General features: G+C 59.4%; 1 protein-coding gene and 1 long non-coding RNA gene across 2 annotated transcripts; one reads left to right on the top strand and one right to left on the bottom strand.

Moving 5' to 3' along the window:
- Nucleotides 1-2,243: 2,243 nt before the first annotated feature.
- Nucleotides 2,244-17,778, top strand: INSRR (insulin receptor related receptor). The gene is made up of 22 exons (XM_008155626.3): nt 2,244-2,328; nt 5,488-6,039; nt 7,589-7,892; nt 7,987-8,129; nt 8,340-8,484; nt 8,621-8,835; nt 9,040-9,166; nt 10,671-10,909; nt 11,421-11,588; nt 11,679-11,874; nt 12,045-12,086; nt 12,162-12,382; nt 13,438-13,574; nt 13,658-13,820; nt 14,024-14,126; nt 14,508-14,560; nt 14,730-14,959; nt 15,445-15,555; nt 15,692-15,851; nt 16,165-16,294; nt 16,411-16,545; nt 16,791-17,778. The coding sequence occupies exons 1-22, from the start codon at nt 2,244-2,246 to the stop codon at nt 17,032-17,034; spliced, it is 3,903 nt and encodes a 1,300-aa protein (XP_008153848.2). The 3' UTR covers nt 17,035-17,778.
- Nucleotides 9,787-11,835, bottom strand: LOC129147976 (uncharacterized). Its single transcript, XR_008555188.1, has 3 exons — nt 11,781-11,835; nt 10,891-11,140; nt 9,787-10,111 (listed from the first exon to the last, which is right to left on the bottom strand). It is a non-coding gene; the product is annotated as an uncharacterized LOC129147976 (long non-coding RNA).
- Nucleotides 17,779-18,186: the final 408 nt, after the last annotated feature.

Genomic DNA, 18,186 nt, shown 5'->3' with positions numbered 1-18,186 from the left:
AGCTAGGCAGTGCCCGCGGAGCTGCCCGCGCCGTCCGCCTCGCAGCATCACGGCGGCGCCCGCCTCGCCCGCCTCGCCCGGGCCGGGCCGCCGTCAGTGCGCTCCTCCAGCGGCTGCCGGGGCTCCCCAGACACGTGCGCTGGGCGGTGTTAAAGACCCAGTCGCCAGGAAAGGGCGGAGCCAACGGCCCCCGCCCGGCTCCGCCCCCTCTGGCTCGCACCCCTCCCCCACCTCTGCTAAGCCCCCAACTCGGTCCCCACCCCTTGAGGGGGGGAGCGCGCCAGCTTTCTCCCCCAAGACCCCTCCAGCTCTGGGAGACGCGGAGGGGCAATCGCGGAACGCCTCAGAGGTGGCTGCTGGGGTGGGGAACTGGGAAGTTGATACGTTATTTCTCCCAGCCTAAAGCAGCTGCATTTAGGGGGGAGGGAAGGGGACTGAGCCCGGAAAAGGTTGCCGTCCAGGTCATCCTAGCCAGTCCGGGTCTCAGATCTCCCTCCTCACGGCGCACGTGCCTGTGGGAGTGTGCAATGTCACTTGGGGAAAATCAGGTGAAACACACTCTAAACCCCAGGAAGAAAAGGGAAGGGACCCCAAAAAGACCAAACGCAGGACCTCGAGAAGGAAAAATCAAGAGTCTGAGAAAAGAGAAGGTGTAGCCCCAAAAGCGGGAGAAGGGGGACCAGGGAGCGGAGATGCCGATTTCCAGAAGAGACCACAGGGTGGCGCAAGAAGCCAGCGCGCAAAGGTGTGAGCTCCGCCAGGGTGGGGTGGGGGCGCGGCCTGCGGCGCCCACCGCGCGGCGCCTCCGGACCCCAGCATCAGCCCCCGACCCAGGCTAGCCAGCGCTGGCCCCCAGGCCGGGTAGGTCCAAGTCGGACGGGCATCGATCGCCACCCCGACAAGAGCATCGATTTTTGCACGGAGAAATTAATAGACCTTCTCTTAGCTCCTTGGACGCGGGAGCGGCCGGCGGGTGAAGCTGGGACCCGGCGGTCTTAGGAGGCCGCACACCTGGAAAGCCCCTGGATCCCCAGCACCCAGGGTGTCACAGGGCATGTCCCAGCCCTCACACCCAGTCGTGGCCTCAAGAGCCGCGAAAAGAAGAAGGATGAGAGGGACGGCGGGGGGGGGGGGGGGTGGCGGTGGCGTGCAGACAAGTGCTCCAGGGAAAGAGCAGTGCGCAGCTCTCTTCTCCAGAACCCAGCACAGACCGTCCCCCCCGCCCCCCAATTCCCTGAGGCAGGGACGCACAGACAAACCAGGCCAACCGAGCAGCCTGAATTCAAGAAGTCAAGGACAGAGGCGGGGCCCCACAGGGTGATTGCTCTCTCCAAGGGGATCGTGGTGGGGACCACGGGACTTGGCTGGGACGGAGGCCTCCAGGGATGCTGGGGGAGGGGGGGGGGGGGGCGCTAGGAGAGACCAAGGGCTTTAATATTAAGGAGACACAATTCACGTTCCCGCCAGGTTTCAACAAGCTCGCTCAGCCGGGGCATGGCTGCCGGAAGTCACCCCGCAGGTGTCAATGTTTGATGGCAGAACCTAGAACCCCGCTGCTGGCTGTGCGCCTCAGGGCGGCGCCAGGGAACTCAGTTCTTGGCCAACGCCCCCCTCCCGCCCCCCTCCCCCGTATTTTGGCCTTATTTCCCCAACAGACCTGTCCCCCATCCCATCCCCTCAGTTGTCAGGCTAAATATTTTGGCTTGGCGGGAGGGGCGGAGAGACCCGACACCGACAAACCAATCCCTTTGGACTGGGGGCGGGGAGCGCGGGAGCCCCTGCCTGCGCGGCGCGGCGGCGGCCAGCGGGCACTTGGGAGCGGAGCGCGCCCCTAGAGATCCGAAAAGACGCTCCGCGCGCTCCTGGACCCCCGCCGCTCTCCGTGCCCTGCAAGCTCCTCGGGCTTCTCTCGCCCTGGGGACTGGTCGGCCTCTGGGACCCCTTTTGCTCTGCACCTTGTGTGCCCATCTCCCCATGGGGCCTCTCTGAGTCTCTTCCCCTGCTGTCTGCCTCTCTGTCCTCTCCTCTCCTCTCTCTGGCTTCATGCTGAGTCTCTGTGCCTAGCTGCCTGTCACTGTGTGTGTCTCTGTGGCTGGCTGTCATTCCTCCTGCCATCACCGTGTAGCGTTCCCTGTGGCTGGGTCCCTACCCTTCCCCTCGCCTCCCAAACTTGTGTTTCTGTGTCCCTTAGGTCCTGTCAGACCCTTCTGCCCAGAGCCATCTGGAGAGCCAGGACTGGGGCAATGGCAGTGCCCGGACTGTGGCCGTGGGTGGCATGTCTGCTTGTGACCCTCCTGTCCTTGGGATCTGGCCTGGACACACTAAAGGGTGAGTCCCCGCACTGTCTCCTAGAGCCCCATCTTCCTCCCAGCCAGCTGGGAGGCCAAACAACTGAGCTTCCAGCTGGAACGTATCTATTCAGCTACTGCATCGTGAAGACTGGGGTCAGCTCTCAGAAGAACTTCCCATAAGGAAGAGCAGTCAGTTCCCTGCATGGGGGTGTTGGCCTCTCGGTCCCCTGGGAGGTGGGAAGGACCTTGAAGCACAGAGAGGAACAGATGCCCTCCGTTCACACGTGTGAAATCGTGGTCCCAGTAGAGCCCGAATGAGAATCAAAATGAGGGAGGAGAGTCTCGGAGGTCATTCCCAGAGCCCCAGAATGGGAAGTGGGCAGAATGGAATGACAGCCGAGAACTAGGCGCAATTAAACGACTGAACCCATTGTGCAGACAGGAGACCAAGCCTCAGGAAATCAAGAGATAAAGCTAGCCCGGGGTCCTGTGCTCCTGCCTGCAGCGCTTTGTCCCATATCCCCCACTTAGGGCCCCTTCACTGGAGGGGGGAGCTGCTTTCTATTGGCGCCCCAGGCCAGACAATCCCCGTGTGTAGGGTTTGGGGGTGGGTCAGATCATGTAGACTAAAGGGTCCTCATGGGGGTGCTGGGGAATTGGTCAGGAGAGGGAAAAAGCTGAGGATAGGAGATTCAAAAGGGGAAGGATTAAGAGATGTCCCTTTGGCAAACCCAGCCTCAGGGGGCTCAGGAATCCAGCAAATCCAGTGCCCAGTGCCTGCCTGAGGCCCTAAGACTGGGGGCTTCCTGGGGCAGGGGGAGTCTTCCCATCCTACACAGGCAAAAATGATGCAAATGGGTTGGGATAGGGGGTCCCTGAAGAGGCATAGAGGCACTCTCTTCAAGGCATAGTCCCTCCCCGGCACCGCTTCCCCTCCTCCACTGCGGCGCCAGGGCCGGGCACAGAAAATGCCAGCCAGAATCATGGTTGTCAGGACAGGAGCACGTCCCTGGGGGGATGGAGGGGTTGGTGTTTGATCAGGGGACCCAGATGTCCCATTCCCAGTGCAGCTCCGCACAGGGCCATGCCCTCAGGGGAAGCAGGCGAGGGTTAAACTGTGAAGGTCGGAGATTTGTTTTTCCAAATGACTCCCATCAGGGGAGCCCTGGAGAGGCAGAGGGGATGATGGGAAGTGGCATTGGGCACAGAGAGAACCCCCATCTGCCTCGAAGAGCCTGATTGGCCTTTGTGTGGAGGGGACAGAAGTGTTTTCTCATTCTCCCTCTCCTTTGTGTATGTGCGTGTACCTGCATGTGCTCACACACACTCACAGAGTCGCTGGGCAGAGCTAAGCACAGGGACCATTAGTGACCCCTGGAGAAGGTGTGGAGTAAGCTCCAGGGAGCCAGCCTTTCCTGTCCACCCCACTTTTAGTCATCAGAGGGTGGGCCTGTTATGGGTGACCCCTGTGATGTGGCTGAGGGCTAGGGAGAAAGGCAGGGAGTAGAGGCTGGAGAGGTGAGCAGGACTTGAATGGCAAGTGGAAGAATTCAGACTTGAATCTTCCCTAGTAGGGAGCATGGAAAGCATGCTTGGGAGCAAGTGAGAGCAGGGACCAGGTGGCCCACTGAGGGGAATGGTCCTAGGTGCCTTGGGGAGAGAAAGGGAAGTGGGACTGGGACCCTGGAGAAGCCAGACGTATCGGATCCTCACGGAGTGGACTTGGGATCCAGGTGTCCATCAATTCAACCCATGGTTTCTGAGTGCCCGGTGGTTCCAGCCCTGAATTGGGTTCCATGGGGGATGCAGAGACAACTAACAAGGGCCCTGCCCTCAAAAGATGTCCTCCGTGGAGGGGGTGACATAGATATAGAGAGCAATGTGAGGCAATGCGCCGGGTAGTCTAGTGTGGGTGCCGGACTAAGTGCTGCTGAGCCTGAAGGGAAAGTTATGAACTCGGGGTCAAAGGGTCAGGGAAGGGGTAGGGGACTAGACCTGAGGCTTGCAGGACAAGAGCTGAAGGTACTAGCGGGGTGAGGAACCCTTCTGAGGCTTTAGTGGGACCAGTTTCTCAACACCCAAATGTCAGGCTGAGGAATTTAAACTTGAACTTTTGGCAATGCCGAGCCATGGAATGTCCCTTTGAAAGTAAACAAATGCAGGGACCAGGCATCTAGCTCCTTTAGGTCTGGGAGAGAAGTAGAGTGTATGAAGCTCAGAGTCACAGAATTCACTCACTCATTCATTCATCCAATATTTGTTGAGCGCCAATTTTGTGCCAAGCACTGTACTAGGCACCAAGGACACAGCAAAGATTAGACAGAGATCCCTGCTTTCTGGAGCTTACAGTAAACAAAATTAATAAATTATATATTAGCCAGGGTTAAGAATCATAGGAAGGGGATGGGGAGTGTCACAATTTTAAATAGGATGGTCAGAGGTGACATTTGAGCAAAGACTTAAAGGGGCCGAGGGAGCCATTTAGAGAGAAGAGTTTCTAGCCCAAGGGAACAGAACGTGCAAAGACCTCAGGACAAGTTTGGCTGGCTTGCTTGAGGTACAGGCAAGTGGTCGGTGTGGCTGCAGGAGAGAGAGAGGGGATGATGGCAGTGAGGCTGCAGAGGACTTGTGGTAAGGACCGTGGCTTTTCACAGTGATGTGGGGGCCGCTGGGATGTGTTGAGCAGTGAAGGAATGTGACCCAACCTCTGTTCTGAGAAGATCATTCTGGCTATAAAGTGGAGAATAGACCGAAGAGGGGACAGGGTGGAAGTGGAGCGACTGTCTGGGAGGCTATTACTGCAAATCCAGGAGAAGATGATGGAGAAAGCAGGAAAGCTGGCGACCAGCGGTTGGACTCTGGATGTCGGTTAAGGACAGAGCCCCTGGGGTGTGGGCTGAGGCAAGGAAAGGAGTCGGGATGGCTTTAGATCTGGAGTCTGCTGCAGGAACGAAGCAGCAGTCCACGGAGAAGGGGAAGTGGGTCAGCGGGACTCCTCTGCTCATCTGGGAGAGCCCCCTCAAGCTGCCCAGGAGGCCTCTGAGGCCCTGAGAGGAGGGCACCCCACACCCCCAGCAGAACCTGGCTCCCACTCCATGTCCCGCTCCCGGTGTGACGTCCCTCCTCCAGAGCGGCTGGGTGGGAGGGAGTGCTTGGCCCCCGCTGTACCGACCACGGCTGCCACTTGTGCCCGCAGTGTGCCCCAGCCTGGACATCCGCTCGGAGGTGTCGGAGCTGCGGCGGCTGGAGAACTGCAGCGTGGTGGAGGGCCACCTGCAGATCCTGCTCATGTTCACGGCCACGGGCGAGGACTTCCGTGGCCTCAGCTTCCCGCGCCTCACTCAAGTCACCGAGTACTTGCTGCTCTTCCGTGTCTACGGCCTGGAGAGCCTGCGCGACCTCTTCCCCAACCTGGCCGTCATCCGCGGCGCCCGCCTCTTCCTGGGCTACGCGCTGGTCATCTTCGAGATGCCGCACCTGCGGGACGTGGGGCTGCCGGCCCTGGGCGCCGTGCTTCGTGGAGCCGTGCGCGTGGAGAAAAACCAGGAGCTCTGCCACCTCTCCACCATTGACTGGGGCCTGCTGCAGCCTTCCCCCGGCGCCAACCACATCGTGGGCAACAAGCTGGGCGCGGAGTGCGCCGATGTGTGTCCTGGCGTGCTGGGCGCCACTGGCGAGCCCTGTGCCAGGACCACCTTCAGTGGGCACACAGACTACAGGTGCTGGACCTCCAGCCACTGCCAGAGAGGTGGGCACTGGCACAGAGCACAACGCGGGGCACGGCACGGGGAAGGCAGGGTCGGAGGGTGGCCGCAGGGCGGTGTGGGTCAGTACTTGGCAGCCACTGTTCATTTCAGTCCTCGGTCATCCTACGAGGCAGGTACTGTGGTTTTGCAGACGAGGAAACTAAAGCTTAGGAAAGTGAAATAACTGATGTAGCACAAGGTAGTCCAGATGTAGGCACTAGATGGCATCAGGTAGTAATGGAGAAAGTCAAGGGCAGGTACAAGGTGGGCATGGGGGGAAGGGTAGGCGTGAATGGATGCAAGACAGCAGCACACAAGGCAGTTTAGGGCAGTGGTTAAGTACAAAGCCAGATGGCCCGGGTTCAAATCTCAGCTCTACTACTTACAGGCTATGTTCTTTTCGCCTATCTGTGCCCCACTTTCCTTATCTGTAAAAGGATGGTGGCGTTGTTACGAGGAATGAGCTATTCTGTAAACCACCGAGGCTGTGGTAGCAGTTCTGGTCCTAAGAAAAGGGACCGCAGCACAGGTGGCCCGGGGGGGGGGGGCTGGTAGTATTGTGGGGGAGGTTGGGAGCTGGGTGGGAGAAAGGAGGAGGTGGCAGATGAAGGACAGGACAGATGAGGACAAATATGTGAGGTGGGAACTTCTTTAGAAGTAAAGTGCATGGAGAGGAAACAAAAGGAAGGGAGAGGAGAAAGCGGGGAGTCGGATAAGGAGGGGATGGTGGGGGGAGGAGGAAGTGAAAGTTCTAGGGGAGGGGAGGCGGATCTTGTAGAGTCTGGGAGCAGAGCTGGGGTCCCCCAAACTGGGGCTCTTTCCAACAGTTTGTGGAGGTCAGCTTCCCTCACCCTCAGCATCAGGGCAGAAGGGTAACCGGATCCCTACTGTATCCTCCCAGCCCCACCTCCCTGCAGCCTCCCTGTTGGCTGTAAACACAGCTGCTGCACGTCCTCTCTCATGGCCTCTCGCGTGTACAGTGTCAACATGCCCTGGCTGACCCCCGCCACATGCACGCTCCCGCAGACATGCAGCTGCCCCCGTGCAGAGTTCCCAGGCCGTCGCTTCCCCAGCCCCCAAACCACCCACTTTTGCTGGGGGCTGCCTCCCGCCCCGGGCAGAGAGCTGAAGAGGGAGGAGGTATGGACAGGGGCCTGGGGGACATGACCAGTGGTGGCCCCTTCTTCCACACACTCCCAGGCCCACCTTGCCCTGGGCCAAGCCACTCGGGAGAAGCTGGCTGTTTCCCCCTGGCGCCATGCCCAGCGACCATCTGGGCACCAGGCCTAGACAGGACAGCAGGCGGGGGAGCGGCAACCCTGATGGACAAGGTCACTGCTCTGTGCCGAGTTCTGACACCCCTGACTAGGCACTGTGGGAGGTGGGGAGCCACGGAGGGGGGCCACGGTCCTTGTCCTCAGGAGCCCCTGCCTGAGGAAGTCGGCAGCCAGTGGTATCTGAATGGGAGTGATTTGGGGGTTACCCAGAAGGAGGGGGTGGGGCCAGGACCAAGGAGGCCGGATACAGTCTCACACAGCACTCTGCCCACAGTGTGCCCCTGTCCCCATGGGCTGGCCTGCACCCCTGGGGGTGAGTGCTGCCACATCGAGTGCCTGGGGGGCTGCAGCCAGCCGGATGACCCCAGCGCCTGCGTTGCCTGCCGCCACTTCTACTTCCAGGGCGCCTGCCACCAGGCCTGCCCTCCAGGCACCTACCAGCACGAGTCGTGGCGCTGTGTCACAGCCGAGCTCTGTGCCAGCCTGCGCTCGGTGCCCAGCCTCGCCTCCACCTTTGGTATCCACCAGGGCAGTTGCCTGGCCCAGTGCCCTCCAGGCTTCACCCGTAATGGCAGTAGGTGAGTGTAGGGCGGGTGGGGGTCACCCCTGGACTATCACGAAGGTCCACACTGGTCCAGGGCTCATGCCACACCCTCTGCTTGCCCCTGCCAGCATATTCTGCCACAAGTGTGAGGGGCTGTGCCCCAAAGAGTGCAAGGTGGGCACCAAGACTATCGACTCGGTCCAGGTGGCACAAGATCTGGCGGGCTGCACCCACGTGGAGGGGAGTCTCATCCTCAACCTTCGCCAGGGCTGTTAGTACCTTCCCCGGGGGCCATACCTCTCTCTTGGCCACGCCCTTCCTCCCTGCCACGCCCCTTACAGAGGCCCCGTAAAGCACCACTTCCCATTACCCTGGGTCCCAGGCTGAGGACCCCCCTTCCCTGCATCCCGCTTAGCCCCCTCCCCTGGGGGACCCACCACCTTCCCTGCCCCTGCTCCAGCCCTGTCCTCCCTCTCCCCAGACAACCTGGAGCAGGAGCTGCAGCACAGCCTGGGGCTGGTGGAGACCATCACTGGCTTCCTCAAAATCAAGCACTCCTTTGCCCTCGTGTCCCTGGGCTTTTTCAAGAACCTCAAACTAATCCGGGGGGATGCCATGGTGGATGGGTAAGGGGTCAGAAGCAAGCCTCTGACCAGCTCCCTCTATCACACCTTCCCTACCCGCCCAAGAAGAGCCCATAGCACCTCCTCCCCAGCCCTGCCCCCATCTCCCGTTTGGAACAAGGTCCCCTCCGGCCCCCAGGAACTACACTCTGTACGTGCTGGACAACCAGAACCTCCAGCAACTGGGGTCCTGGGTGGCTGCGGGGCTCACCATTCCCGTGGGCAAGATCTACTTCGCTTTCAACCCACGCCTCTGCTTGGAGCACATTTACCACTTGGAGCAGGTGACCGGCACGCGGGGACGGCAAAACAAGGCGGAGATCAACCCCCGGACCAACGGAGACCGCGCCGCCTGTGAGGCCCCAACCCCAACCCCGAGGGGGAGCGCACGGCCCCAAGAAACACCCAGCCGTTCAGCCGGGTGGGAAGGGGCGCTTGGAGCGGACGGTGTGATAACTTGTCTTCAGGAGCGGCGTTGGGGGTGGCATGCCGCGGGGTCCAGGTCGGGGCTTGGAAGCAGGCGGTTGAGAGCAGGTGTTCGCCACTCGCCCCACCCAGGCCAGACTCGCACCCTGCGCTTCGTGTCCAACGTGACCGAGACCGACCGCATCTCACTGCGCTGGGAGCGCTACGAGCCGCTGGAGGCCCGAGACCTACTCAGTTTCATCGTGTACTACAAGGAGTCGTGAGTACCCTGCTGGGCCAGGGCCGGGCGGGGCCAGCCGGGGGCGGGGCCAACCGGGGGCGGGGCCAATCGGGGTGGGGGCGAGGCCAGGGCAGGGCCCATAGGGGCGGGGCCAGCCGGGGCAGGGGCGGGGCCAGGGCAGGGCCGATAGGGGCGGGGCCAGGGCAGGAACCATGGGGCGGGGCCAGGGCAGGGACCATAGGGGCGGGGCCAACCGGGGCGGGGCCAGGGCAGGGACCATGGGGCGGGGCCAGGGCAGGGACCATAGGGGCGGGGCGGAACAGGAGCGGAATCATCCAGACTGAAGGCCAGAGAAGGCAGGCCAAGGCAGCGCTGTGGGGAGTCAGGAAGCCAGGACCCTAAGTCGCACTCCCTGTAGGGTCCACCACCTCTGGCCTCTCCCCTCACCTTCATCCCTCCGTGTGCGATTTTCACCTCACCCAGTGAAATGCAGAGGGGAGTCAGGACTTCTGAGAGCCAGGGAGAGGCGCCCGCTGGGAAGGCTTGGATAATTAAACTTCTATTCACTATGCTAATATTCTGTACTGACCACATGCTCCTGCCCCAGCAGCGGTTTGGGGAGCAGCCACTAATTTGGCCAGTTTTATATGCAGCTTGTTCAGCATTTCATTAAAGCCTGACGAAGGAAGGAAGGGAGCAGGGACAGGCGAGGACAGGCTGCTCTTGCTTCGGAGAGAGAGCACAGACCAAAGCAGGAGGGACAGGGCTTAGGCCACAGGAAGGACTTCTCCAGAAGCATGGCTAGGACTCAGAAACAGGAATCCTTACAGGAGAGAGACGGATTTGGGATGGCAGGCTGGGAGGGCAGGGGTGAGGCGTACTCCCCTCTATGGTAGAGAGGAGGTGGGAGCCACCTGGCTTAGGAGCAGTCCCTGGGAATTAAAATTGAGAGGTCTTCGTTGCTCACTGAGCGCAGGGCCTGGCCTGGGAGGTAGGGAGGGAAGTCGATGTGGGAGGCCTGCTCAGATGGCCAAAGCTCCCCTAGGCCTCAGTGCTAGGTGAAGGTCTCTAGCATGGGGAGCTGTAGGGTGTGTTAAATACAGATCCCTGGGCCCCACCCCCACAGATTCTGACTCAGTTAGTCCTGGATAGAGCCCATGAATCTGCATTTCTAGCTAGCTCCCAGGTAATACTTCACCTTCTGGTCCCTGAACCATACTGTGAGGAGCACTAACATGGATTGCAATGCAAATGTCACCCTCAGCTTGTGCAGCTGACAATCTGCACACCTATACTCAAGGGGCAGAGTATCGCAGAGGTCCTTCAGGAAGCTGCACATGCGGATGTGGCCGTGCCCCTCACACACTATACTGTGGGTCCTGCCTCAGTCAGCTCTGAGCAGACCCACTCAGTGCCACAAGGCACCTGCCCCAAAGGGTGGATGCACATCTGCTTCTGGATGCATATTTGAAGAATGACAATAGCAATCTTGGGGTGATTCAGAGAGGAGAGGGCTGCTAGAAATTGGGGGTGGGGTGTTCAGCCCATTCCAGAATGCCACGGAGCACATAGGTCCAGATGCCTGTGGGACCCAGAGCTGGAACCTGCTAGATGTGGAGCTGCCCCTAAGCCGCAACCAGGAGCCAGGGGTGACCTTGGCCCCCCTCAAGCCCTGGACACAGTATGCAGTGTTTGTGCGGGCCATCACGCTGACCACTGCTGAGGACAGCCCCCACCAAGGAGCCCAGAGCCCCATCATCTACCTCCGAACCCTGCCCGCAGGTAGGCCTTTGGAGGGAGTGGGAGCTGGATGCCTGGGTCCTAGTGAGGATGGGGGAACCCAGGCACCAGAAATAGAGATGCTGAGTCACTGAACAGCTGGCCCATAGAGGCTGGGAGGCCAGATGCTTGAGTCCTAGAAGGAAGAGGGGGCAGGCTCTGGCCAGGCAGTTCAGTCGGTTAGAGTGTCCTCAGATACACCCATACTGTGAGTTTGATCCCCAGCCAGGGTACCTACAAGTAATAAATGCATAAATAAGCGGAACAACAAACCTCTCTCTCCTCTCTCTTCCCTCCCGCCCTCCTTCCCTCATTCCCTTCCACTCTCTTTAAAAATCAATAGGGAAAAACATCCTCGGGTGAGGATAAAAAAATAATAATAATAATAAGGGGCATTCTCCCAGGTCCTAGGGAGGCTGTGGGTGGAAGAGTGCAGGGGGAATAACTGAGCCAAATCAAGGGCCTTTGGGGACGAGGGAGGAACAAAATGCTTGTGCCCGACTCACACCCCCAGCGCCCACCGTTCCCCAAGACGTCATCTCCACGTCCAACTCCTCCTCCCACCTGCTGGTGCGCTGGAAGCCACCGACCCAGCGGAATGGGAACATCACCTACTACCTGGTGTTGTGGCAGCGTCTGGCAGAGGACAGCGACCTCTACCTCAATGACTACTGCCACCGCGGTGCGCAGGGAGGAGGTGTGAGCAAGGGGGGCTGGGGCACCGGCCGCGGGCGCTGCCCGTCTAACGGCTTCCCTCCCGCCGACGCGCCAGGCCTGCGGCTGCCCACCAGCAACAGCGACCCGCGCTTCGACCGGGAAGACGGGGAACTCGAGGCGGAGATGGAGCCCGGCTGTTGCCCTTGCCAACACCCACCTCCGGGGCAGGTCTTGCCGCCACTGGAGGCGCAAGAGGCCTCGTTCCAGAAGAAGTTTGAAAACTTCCTGCACAACGCCATCACCATCCCCAAGTGCGCTGCGGCCGGGCGGGGCGGGGCTAAGGGCGGGGCCCGGAGGGGCGCGTCTTGCTGAGGGTGGGGTGTGCTGGCGGGGCCTGGCTGTGGGTGGGTTTAGAAGCGGTGCACCCCTGTAGAGGGGCAGTTCCCGGCAGCCGTGACAGGGCCCTCCCCGGTCTCCCCAGGTCCCCTTGGAAGGTGACGTCCATCAATAAGAGCCCTCAAAGGTGAGCAGGGGCGGGGCCAAGGCTGAGGGGGGTGGCCGGGGGCGGGGACCTGGCTCTGACTCTCGCCCTCCCTAGGGACTCCGGGAGGCACCGCCGAGCCTCCGGGGCCCTCCGACTCGGGGGGAACAGCTCAGATTTCGAGATCCGGGAGGACAAAGTGCCCCGAGAGCGAGCAGTGTTGAGCGGCCTGCGCCACTTCACCGAGTACCGGATCGACATCCATGCCTGCAACCACGCGGCGCACGCTGTGGGCTGCAGCGCCGCCACCTTCGTCTTTGCGCGCACCATGCCCCACAGTGAGTGACCCACCCCACCTTCTCCACCCACCACCCGCCCCAAGCACCCGCTCCAGTCAGTGCTCCAACTAGCGGGTTTGAGCTCCAGCTAACCCCAGGGCCTTGCTTTCCTCCTCCTCCCAGTCCCCACAATCCTAGAGTTTCCTCAAACCTCCCAGCTTAGCCCCCTTGAGCTTGTATTTGGAGGTGAGAAGTCATTCACTGCTTAACAACGGGCATATGTTCTGAGAAATGAGTGGTTAGGCGTTGTGTGAACATCATAGAGGGCTCTCACACAGCCTATACCGTACAGCCTACCGCACACCTAGGCTGTACGGTATAGCCGATTGCTCCTAGGTTACAAGCCTGCACAGCATGTAACGACACAAAACAACACGAATTAAATCAAGCACAAGAAAAAACAATGCAATCAAGAAGCACAGTAAACACGCAAGATGCAGCAGCCATAACACTGCATATTATTTTACAGCAAACATTTTTTATGAGCAGAAAGAGTACCCTCTAAAATAACGACAGCCCTGGCTGGGTGGCTCAGTTGATGGGAGCGTCGTTCCCATACACCAAAAAGTTTGCAGGTTTGATTCCTGACCAGAGCACATACCTAGGCTGAGGGTTCAATCTCCTTTGGGGTGATAACAGGAGGCAACCTAGCCATGTTTCTCTCTCACACTCTCTCTCTCTCTCTCTCAAATCAATAAAAGCATATCCTCGTGTGAGGATTAAAAAATAATAATAATGTAATGACAGACAGTTTATTATAATAAATACAAAACCAGTAACATAATGTTTATTATCACCACCTATTATGTACTATACATAGTTGTATGTGCTATACTTTTATACACTGGCAGCAAAGTAGGTTGGTTTACACCAGCATCCCCACAAAAATGTGAGTAATGCTCTGTGCTATGACCTTAGGACTAGGCAATAGGACTTTCCCAGCTCCATTATAATCTTATGGGACCACCATCATATATGTGGTCCGTTATGGACAGAAACATCCTCATGAGGCACTGACTGTCCTTGTGGCTGGGCCCCTGATGCCTCTCCCGCAGGAGAGGCTGATGGTATCCCAGGGAAGGTGGCCTGGGAGGCGGCCAGCAAGAGCAGTGTCCTCCTGCGCTGGCTTGAGCCATCGGACCCCAATGGACTGATCCTCAAGTACGAAATCAAGTACCGCCGCTCGGGAGAGGTAGGTACCCCAGAAGACCCCCTAAGCCAGCTCCAATCTGTGCCCCCATCCTTCTCCCAGCCAGCTTTCTGTGTTGCCCTCAGGAGGCCACAGTGCTGTGTGTGTCCCGCCTGCGATATGCCAAGTTTGGGGGCGTCCACCTGGCCCTGCTGCCCCCTGGAAACTACTCTGCCAGAGTGCGGGCAACCTCACTGGCTGGCAACGGCTCGTGGACAGAAAGTGTCGCTTTCTACATCCCTGGCTCAGGTAGACGCAGCCTCTGTCCCAGACCTGTACTCCCAAACAGCGACCCCCAGGTCCCTAGCCACATCCATTGTGGAAACCACAGGGCCCCCATCCCATCCTCGCCCCATCCTCATCTTCCATTACGGAAAGAGAAGTGTCCTCTCCCCTCTGACTTCTCCACCTTTGACCCCACCCTCTGCTCCTGTCCACTGACTGACCACCAGAGGAGGAAGACTCCGGGGGGCTGCACCTTCTCACTGTCACCCCCGTGGGACTCATGCTGCTCATCATTCTTGCGGCCCTTGGTTTCTTTTACAGCAAGAAGAGGTAAGAACAGGTCCTAGCGGTCCCCAGCCCCCTTCTCTCCATGAGCCCTCAGCGTAAAGTCAGTGCAATCAGGAGGGAGTAGATGCTTGGTTCAGGGGCCTCCTGGGACTGAATAAAAGAGGGAAATGGGGGCAGGGCTTTGATTAGCTGGGGTCTAAGGATTAGCTGAGGAGACAGGAGCCCTCTACACTGTCCTCCCTACTCCCTGGGTCTAAGGACGAAGACCCAGACCAGCTTAGAGCTCCCCAAGGTCATCCTGATCAGGACCGAGGGTGTTCAGGAACTTCCCTCCTCCTTGCACTGTCCCTCTTCCTTGCCCTCTGATGTTGCTCCTTCCTTCCTGAGGACCTTCCAGCCTGACCCCCTCACCTTCCATTGCAGAAACAGCACCCTCTATGCCTCTGTGAATCCAGAGTACTTCAGTGCTTCTGATGGTAGGTCCGGGGTGAGGGGACAGGTGGTGGTGTGGGAAAGAGACAGGAGGGGTGGAGAGGCAAACTTGCAGGAGACCTTTTGGGAGCAGGCAGCCTTGGGACCCGAGCCCTTCGGAGGCGGAGCGGCAGACAGCGGTATCCTTGCCTTGTGACCCCCACCTCCTCTCAGTGTACATCCCCGATGAGTGGGAGGTGCCTCGGGAGCAGATCTCCATAATTCGGGAACTGGGCCAGGGCTTCTTCGGGATGGTATATGAGGGGCTGGCACAAGGACTGGAGGCTGGAGAGGAGACCACACCTGTGGCCCTGAAGACGGTGAATGAGCTGGCCAGCCCACGAGAACGCATTGAGTTCCTCAAGGAAGCCTCTGTCATGAAGGCATTCAAGTGTCACCATGTGGTAAGGGAGGCTCAGTGGCATTGTCAGGGTCACAATTAGGTGGGAGGGGTAGTGTCAGGGATGAGGTCAGGGTACCATTAAGGTCAGGGTTGGGATTGTAGTTAGGAACCTAATCGGGGTAAAGGTCATGGTTGGGGTTAGAGTCAAACCAGGGTCATGGTAGGGTCATGATAGAATCATGGCTAGGGCTGAGGTAAGTCATGGTTGGGGTCAATATTGAATGTCCAGATCATTATTGGGATCATGATTGGGATCAAGGTCAGAGTTGGGCCAATTGTAAACACTAGAATGATAGTCAGACATCATCAAGGTCATGGTTTAGAGTCAGGGTCATTGTTAGGCCAGGATTAGAGTTATGCGTATGGTTGGGGTTAGGGTCAGGTTTGGTGTCGGGGTCAGAGTGTGGCCATAGCAGGCCAAGGTTCTGGCCAGAGGGGTCCAGGAGAGCTGAGGGGACCTGCAGCTAGGCTCTTTGTTCATCTCAGGTACGTCTCCTGGGCGTGGTGTCTCAGGGCCAGCCAACTCTGGTCATCATGGAGTTAATGACTCGTGGGGACCTCAAGAGCCATCTTCGATCTCTGCGGCCGGAGGCAGAGGTGAGGACTGGGAGAAGACTCTGAGCCAATGTGCTGGAGAGTTAGAGGAAACGCGGGCATCGTTGTGGTGGGGAATCCTTGGTGAGGAGTCCTGCCTCTAGGTTCCTTCGCCACCCGTCCCCTCTCTTGGCTCTAGAATAACCCTGGGCTCCCGCGGCCAGCACTGGGAGATATGATCCAGATGGCTGGTGAGATCGCAGATGGCATGGCCTACCTTGCCGCCAAAAAGTTTGTGCACCGAGACCTGGCAGCCCGAAACTGCATGGTGTCCCAGGACTTCACCGTCAAGATTGGGGGTATGGAGGGCACCAGGCAGGTGGGGGCAATCTGCGGAATTGAGAGACTCCTCCTAAGCTAGGTACCCAAGGACCCAGGCCTGGTCCACAGCTCTATCCCTGATAGTCCCCCCTCTTCCCCCTCACCCCGGAGGCTCAGTCTCCCTGTCCAAGTACAGAAGGGTTGAATGGGAGCGTCTCTGATACACTTAGAGCCCCCACTTCCCAGGATTCTTGGAGACTCTGGCGGTGGAGAAGATTGGGAGAGGCATTCCTGCGGCAGGAGCTGGTTAAGGCTCTGCTGCTCCACCCCCTCTCCCCGCTTGCTTTCCAGATTTCGGGATGACTCGAGATGTGTATGAGACAGACTACTACCGCAAGGGCGGGAAGGGGCTGCTGCCTGTGCGCTGGATGGCCCCCGAGTCCCTCAAAGACGGAATCTTTACCACCCACTCGGATGTCTGGTGGGGCCTGGCTGGAGCAGAGGGCTCGGGGGATGTGGGGGTGGGGCCTGGGGAGAGGCCTGGGTGCAATCCCTCATGAAGGGTGCTGGGTCCAAGCCCTGCTCTGTGTCCTCCAGGTCCTTTGGCGTGGTGCTCTGGGAGATCGTGACCCTGGCTGAACAGCCCTACCAGGGTCTGTCCAATGAGCAGGTGCTCAAGTTTGTCATGGATGGTGGGGTCCTGGAGGAGCTAGAGAGCTGTCCCCTTCAGCTGTGAGTCACCCAGCCGGCCCCTTCCACCTCCATGCTCTGCCTACCCCCGTCCCCTGTCCTGGGACCTGGTCTACCTCCTCCAACGCTTTTACTTCCACTGACCCCCAGCTCTGAGCCCAATTCTAAACCCCCACCATGATGCCCATTTACTCCCCTGTGACTCCCCCCCCCTCATCCTGACTGACCCTCTCAGTCCAAGACGCAGGGGATGTAGACCCTCTGACGCTGCCCTCCCATCCCACCAGGCAGGAGCTGATGAGCCGCTGTTGGCAACAGAACCCACGCCTGCGACCAACCTTCACCCACATCCTGGACAGCATTCAGGAGGAGCTGCGGCCTTCCTTCCGCCTCCTTTCCTTCTACTACAGCCCAGAGCGCCGGGGGCCCCGGGCTTCCCTCCTGCCCACCGATGCAGAGCCCGACTCCCCACCACCCCCAAAAGGGGTTTCCTCAGACTGCAGCCCTCTAAATGGGGGTCCAGGGCACTGAGGGGCACTCCCCTCCCTGTCTGATTGGCCTCCCACAGGCAGAGAGGAAGGGATCTGACCTTTGTGGCTGAGAGATGTGCAGACTTTCATACCCCCGGGCCATGGGGTGGCCAAGGGTGGGGCCGACAGCAGGGGCAGGAAAGGCTGGGGGCGGATCAGAGCAGACTCACCGAGTTCTCCCTGAGGAACTCAGCAAGGTCCCAGCAGGAGTGGAGACCAGGCCCTCAAAGAGCCCCTACTCAAACCAAGAAGAGAGGGCCTGTCCACCCCACAGGGGTTGTCGGGAGAACCCCACCCTCAGCCCACAGGTCCCTTGGGGACATCTGGGGCCATCAGCACACTTGAAACCAGATAAGCAACCAGAATGGGCCTGGACCCTCGTCTGTCCATGTGTGGGCTGCAGGGGAAGACGGTCCACATAACTGCCTTCTCACCACCGCGTGCCACCTCCTACCCTCTGCCTCAGGCGCCAGGGTGAGGTTCTCAGCCTGGCCTTCAGGCCTGCCCTCACTCCCCCTCTCCTTTGCCATCGCAGGGATTTCCAAGCTTGGTGCTCCTCCTTCCTCTGCCCCAGGAAAGTCCCTTGGAGTGAATCACCCCACCCCTCGCAGTCCCATCCCCTCAATCTCCCTCATACCCTTCGATTATTAAGGCTTTAAGAGGTTTGCTTCCTCCCTGCCCTCACTCCTGCCCCTCCCCCACCCCTCTCGGGGGAAGACACAATAAATGCCAATGTCTGTTTGTACCCTGGTCCCCAGCATCCCACTGTCTCTTCATCTCTATGGGGTTCACGCTGGATGAGCTTCCTCCCTCCCTCCTTCCTTGGAGACTTGAGGTGGTGACCCTGAAGCAGGGATACGGGATGAATACACTGCGGTCAAACACACCCTCCCGAGGACCCGAGCAGCCAGAGTTGCCATGGCAGTGAAGCAGGACCATCCTGCTATTGTCTGAGCTCAGGCGGCAGAAGTGGCTGAGCCAGCAGGGAAGCCTGCATCTGGCCTCCCAGCCTCACCAACCCGTCCTGACACCTCATCTTGAAGTCATCCCTTCCTGTCTCCATGGGCAGACATGGTTTGAAGTGGGCAGAACAGGGGGTGGGGGAGGGCCTTGAGGACATCACCAGTCCCTGCTCAATGCCACTCAGCGAGGC

The sequence above is a fragment of the Eptesicus fuscus genome, chromosome 22 (genome assembly GCF_027574615.1).
Source record: "Eptesicus fuscus isolate TK198812 chromosome 22, DD_ASM_mEF_20220401, whole genome shotgun sequence".
Taxonomy (NCBI): domain Eukaryota; kingdom Metazoa; phylum Chordata; class Mammalia; order Chiroptera; family Vespertilionidae; genus Eptesicus; species Eptesicus fuscus.
The sequence above is the reverse complement of the archived record's forward strand: the minus strand, read 5'-3'. Positions and strand labels throughout refer to the sequence as shown.

Excerpts from the sequence above, each read along its gene's own strand:
- INSRR (XM_008155626.3), top strand. The coding sequence starts at position 2,244 with ATGGCAGTGCCCGGACTGTGGCCGTGGGTGGCATGTCTGCTTGTGACC. Across the intron at positions 11,875-12,044 it reads AACGCCATCACCATCCCCAA|GTCCCCTTGGAAGGTGACGT; the intron begins GTGCGCTGCGGC and ends CGGTCTCCCCAG. Across the intron at positions 12,087-12,161 it reads ATCAATAAGAGCCCTCAAAG|GGACTCCGGGAGGCACCGCC; the intron begins GTGAGCAGGGGC and ends CGCCCTCCCTAG.